Genomic DNA, 6000 nt, shown 5'->3' with positions numbered 1-6000 from the left:
TAGGTTTTGGAAACTGCTTTCTAAAAACAGAACTAAATCAAACCTAGCATTCTGATACTGCATGCAGCACTCTTCAATGCCAAATATTAATCCTGGCTGCTAGAACTCAGTAATTTTACTTATTTACATATATTTATTTTAGTAATTGACAAACTGAAAAGCAGAAATGCACCCAAATAACTGCACTGCACATACTATTTTGGTCCAACTTGAAAAATTCAGTGTCCCTCTTCTCATAGGCAACAGCAGCTTATACAACAAACATTAAGTTACAGTATCCTCACTGGTTGACATTGTATGGCTTAATGCCCTCCACTTCAGAGAAATTGTTCTTAAACTATCTATGTGTAGGCACTGTTTAACTGTATAGATTCAAATCTATTTTGTGCTTTTCTGTCAAAACCTCTGTATCAGTTCCATGCTGTCAAAGGTTACAGCATTTCAGAATATTATTAGCAGCACTTGAAATACTTCCTGACTTATTTTCTGAAATTACTGTCACCATACAAAAGGTATTGCTTCTGTATTTACATCTGATTAGGAAAAAGCAGTGGGGAAAGGTGGACATGTGAGAAAGGCGGGGACATTTACTGAAAATGGTAGAGGCAATACTAAAAAGCTAGAGGATCGCACTCCAGGAGAAATGAACTTGCCATCCTTTTTAGGAAGACAAAATTTCCTTGCAGTTTCACTTTTCTCTTGACAACTTTCAACTGAAAAAGCAAAGTAAATTGACCCATTTCCAACTTTTCTTTGTCAATGTCCACTGATATTGACTCTGGCACTTCAACAGGAGACATTTACCAGAATGTTGACCAGGCACAACTTTCCATTTTGGCTAGTCAGAAGTGCGCACTTGTGCTCCTGAAAAAACAACCAAAAAGTAATACAACTATGAAACCATTTTTGCACATTTCCAGCATCTAAAAACCTAATTTTGGGAGCTGGTGAACTACTGTTGAACATGTCAATGTGCTACTTGGGCACTCTGGAGGAGCTGTCCCTTGCTTATATTGCAAAAAGGATCTGAACCAAAATAAAAGCGGGAGGAGCAGTGCCAGAGACCAAACAGGGGTCACAATCACAGCAGGAAGAGGAGACAAGGCAGGTTCAACTCCCAAGTCTCCTGGGATTCTGGCAGAGGACCAAGAAAGGAGGAGAGAACTCAAGGTGAGCCTGATTATGTCAGGTGCACTGTGGGGTTGCTCTATGACCAGTTACACACTGTGCAGCATTGGAAGGGTTGGCTGTCCTGCCATGTGAATGCAGCCATCCTCCTCCATCAGCAGGAGTGTTCCTGCAAGTTTCTTTCCTCAGGACTGCTTATCTTTCTCCAGATATGTTGCATACATCTTTCCAATGCTTTTGTTTTGCAGTATTTTAAAACAGAGGAAAGGTTTTTGGAGAAAGATAAGCTCCCCGCCCCAGGAAGGATAATCCTTTTGGAAACACATAGGACATAATAGAAAAGGTTTTTTCCACAGTCACCTGAAAGTGTCTTTTGCTTTGGGACCCATGGGTGCCTTCCATTCTTGGTGTTTCCCAGAGGGGACAATTTTTGCCATTTCCCAGAGACTCCTAAAATTTTGCTTGCTGGGGAATTTTTGAAATAGCATGGGGTTAATGCAAAGAGTTGCAGAGGGGGAAACCTGTGAATATCACCTTTCCATTTTTCCTCCAGTAGAAACCTCTTCTAGATTGATGGCCCGTCCATGGACAGAAGGGGTTCTCCTGTTCATAGAAGAGAACTTTAGATCTAACAGACTGATATCAGGTAAATATACTCAAGACAGCAACCTTATATTTAGGGTCCATTAACCCTATCTCTAAGATAGCAGCTGCTTAAAAGAAAGCCCAAAACAAAACCCAGCACTGTATATGCAATTCTGGTGCAAGATGGTTGAGAATTTAGAAAATGACTCTTAGTTTTCAGAAACAAAGCTCATCCAGGGAGCTTTAACTGTGTAATAACATGATTTAGCAACAAACTTTGTTTAGTATAGTATGGTAAGTGGGACCAAAGCAGCTCTAGCTAGCTGTGCTTTCCAAGCAGTGGATTCTACCTCTCACATCTGTTTCCCATTTTTCTTTTGCAACTGTCATGGCGACTCCTCAGTTTTCACCAGGATGTTTTTTCCTATCCCTTTTTTTAACATCTGTACTTCTGGCAAGTTCAGGGCTCCCCCATACTGAAACCTCCCTCAGGCTTCTCAATGGGTACATTTTGGCTACAATCCCTTTAGAACGCATGACCCAAACTCACTATGAGAAGGAATGGTGATACAGAAGAAAATACCACATTCAAAATTACTTGTCTTTTAGTAGAAAAGATGACTGAATGTAACATTGCCGTATTCAAAGAATGAAAGAGTTTGAGAGAAAGGAGGCTTGGAAAATAAATCAAGGAAATCAACACAGTCTCTGCCACATGCTTGTGGGGCTAGCAAACTTTTATTAAAATCTAGATCAACTGCTTTTTCTTTTAAAAGACAGAGGTGATGTTGAAATAAAGCATTTCAGCAATTGTTCCAAAGTAGCATAAATGAGAACCCATGGTACCTCAGAACAAACCTAAAAGAATGAATGCTTTTTCCAAGTTGTTTAAGTACAATACAATACATTTTAAAATGCTAATACTTCTCTATTAGTGGTTTTAGAATATATAAATGTTGCAGGAAAAATTCAACTTACACAGTCATGAAAGTGTTAGGCAAATAATCACAATCTAGGACCCTGGCTACAACAATCAAAAGCTTGCCATGCCCCTGCTGAGCATAGCAGTCATTTTTTCTTGGCAGATGTGATTTTATCTGCTCCAACTGCATTCAAGGCCCAGGTAGAGCAAGCTGCAGCAGAAGACTGTCTATGCCAGAGAAGGGCCTGCTGGGATGAGGGACTTATTACAGAACAGCAGAAGACAGGGTCACACTGGCACTTATTAAAAGGATGCTTTCAGGGGTGAGGAGGGCACAATAAAGTACTGGCTAGTTAAGCAGCCACCTGAGCCTTCCTGCTAGAGCCAAGGTGGCCACTACATGCTGTCATTTTTTTCACTTACACCTCTTGTTCTATTAACAGTCTCAAAGGTGGCATAGGCTGTAATTATTTGTCATCACTTCATACCACACATCTGCAGTGTCAAATATTTGCTAACACTTACTCGACACTGATTTGAAGGGTGCCTTTATTTAGCAACGTGCAAAGGATGATGACACTGTTTTATAAAAGGTTATAATGTTATGGAAAATGGCACGATTTGTTGTTTGTGTACTTCAACTTGCATCCCATTAAAGAAAAGCAATAAACTGATTATTCTATATTTAAAAAATACAGATACCAATACAAGGACACTGCTTTCAACAGAAAAACAAAGAGGAGACACCATGTTTCACTGAGCATTTATGTACATATATTATCTAAAAACCAAACAAGAAAATAATCTTGACATGGCAGCAGGGGGAGGGGGACTTCTTTAAGAAAGCACAGTTTTCATTCATTTTCATATCTGCTGTATGGATGGTCAGAATCCTGAAGAAGACCTGGAAAAAACACAAGACAATATTAAAGTATATATTTAGGAAAACATTATTTTCAGCCTAGCAGTTTATAGTCTATATGACTAAAATCCAGGGAACCAGCTAAGACCTGCTTTAGAATAGGTCATCCATTATGCTACACCAGCAAAGATGGTCAAAGCAGTCCATCACATTACAATTGCAAACAGAATGAATATCTCATGACTAATACCTGAAGGTACTGATCATCTGGAATGGGCAGTAAATCCCGCTGTAGGAATTTCATCACATGTGTGCATGCACACATAATTTGTGCTATCACAATATTGCTACTAGACAATATGGTGAGCAGCGTCCAGTCAAAGTAAGGTGACAAAGGTCCAATTCCTCGTGAAATGCAGGTCAGTTTACAGATCACTAAAGCAGAAAATTGACATCCATAGTATTTAATTAAAAAAGCACTAAACCAAATTGTCAATTAAAGCCAGGAAGTTATCCAACCACCTTTCAAGTTGACCTAGGGTATGAATCATTTACATTGATCAAGACATCCAATCTAGGCATTAGTGCCCCCATCCCAACACAAAGAAGATTCACCATGGACATTTTAACCTTATTATTCACCAGTTAAGTGGGTCATTGAGATTGGCATGTAGTACAACACCAGGCAGCAATTTGCAGCATCAAAGGACAAGCAAAACAGTATCAATGTTTTGACACTGATCAGTCAAAACAGTATCAATGCATTTTAAAGGACAACACAGGGGGTGTGTCATCATGAGGGAACCTGTGTTGAACTAGAATGTCCTATCAAGTTGTTTCCAGGACAAGCAATATTAACTAGTAAAGGTAGACAGGATGGGGAGAAGGGAGTCAAGAAATGTTAAAATACTGAACCACAAAAGATAACTTCAGTGGACAGTAAACATGATTTTCATAATCAGATGCAAAAGACAATACAACAGTATGATGGACAGGCAAGTGTGCCAACGCTATAAAGAGAGCCAGTGAGGTGTGGTAGAGTGTTGAACTGAGGACCTGGAAGATCCAGGTTTTAGACCACACTTGACCATGAAGCTCACAAGGTGACGTTGGGCCAGTCCCATACCCACAGCCTAACCTACCTCACAGGATTGTTATTGTGAGAATAAAAACCAGAGTGGAGGTGGGCAGTGTAAGCCACCCTGGGTTCCTCACAAGGGCAAACAACAAAACAAAACAAAACAAAACAAAACAGGAGGTAGAGACACTGTAACAACAACAATGGCAATAAAAGCAAAAGGCTTCACAGGATATCAGTTGGTCTTTGTTAATTCACCAAACAGCCATGATACATACAAACAAACAAACAGACAACAATGGCAGAATCAGCAACTGCTGATATCCAAGGATATCAGTTGAAAGATATCAAAATTCAAGCAGAAGAGTTTTTCAAGATGCACTTAGGTATAACATCACTCATTGGGGACAGTGACCAGAGCAGTCAATATTTTTATTTTTTATTTATTAAAACATTTTTATGCTGCCCCATTCGCCGAAGCCTCGGGGCGGCTTACAACACGTGCCTCATGCCATTATGCCAAATCATTTGAGATATGCCCAAATAAACAAGCTAGCACACATATTTTACCAGATATTAAGAATGCAAGACACTACACACTATACTGCTGCAGCATATTCACACACACATTTGCACAACCTGCTGGAAAAACCTACAAAACAAATCCATAACTGCTACAATAGTGATAGCCATGCTGGTGCCCTCCTCCCATCATCCTCAGTCAACATGGCCATATTTCTTTGGCAATCTTATTTATGGCTCTGAATTGCAAATCTGAAATGGAAGAAATGATGACATGGTACAATTACATGCTTATTTTCCAAATCAACCCACCATGAAAACAACCATAAGCAGAAAGAAAAACGAGCAAACCAAATTGCTCTGGATAACTTGAGCAAATCAGGTGAAGACACATTCTATAGATGGTGATAATCCACCCCTGGGGGGGGACGGGTCACTATTTCTTATGCCAATGTTGTGCCACCAGGGTAGAAATAGTAGAGCTTGGTCTTAACAAGGAGGGAAAAAGGAATTACTTGCCAGTGTACTTCACCTCATCTATGAACACCAAATCCAAGCCTGCTAGATCAGACCAAGTATCTGACTACTCCAACCTTCTGTTCACATAGTAGCCAACCAGCTGCTCACAGGATCTCACCAGAAGGATATGTGAAAAGCACCCTCTGACCAAGTTACCCAGCAACTGGTGTGCACAAGCATACTGCTTCTACTACTAGATTAGTTAGAGCAGAGATAGGGAACCTGAGGATCTCCAGATGTTGTCTACAACTCCCACCAGCCCTCGCCAAATCACACTATAGGCTGAAGCATCCAGACGGCCATACACTGCCAACTATACTAGAGGCAGGGATTAATAACCACAGCTTACAGCTACTGAATTGGGATATATCATTTTCCATCTAT

General features: G+C 40.1%; 1 protein-coding gene across 2 annotated transcripts in view; it reads right to left on the bottom strand.

The window, feature by feature from the left end:
* Nucleotides 1-2432: 2432 nt before the first annotated feature.
* The window catches only part of PTTG1IP2 (PTTG1IP family member 2), a 28356-nt gene continuing 24788 nt past the window's right edge, over nt 2433-6000 (bottom strand). For both annotated transcript variants that reach the window (XM_044424941.1, XM_044424942.1), the window contains exon 7: nt 2433-3539. In XM_044424941.1, the coding sequence (XP_044280876.1) occupies nt 3490-3539 (50 nt within the window). In that variant the 3' untranslated portion in view covers nt 2433-3489. The remainder of the gene's footprint in view (nt 3540-6000) is intronic.

Source organism: Varanus komodoensis, unplaced genomic scaffold, assembly GCF_004798865.1.
Source record: "Varanus komodoensis strain SLA01 unplaced genomic scaffold, ASM479886v1 scaffold15, whole genome shotgun sequence".
NCBI lineage: Eukaryota > Metazoa > Chordata > Lepidosauria > Squamata > Varanidae > Varanus > Varanus komodoensis.
This window is presented reverse-complemented; position numbering and strand designations above follow the sequence as displayed.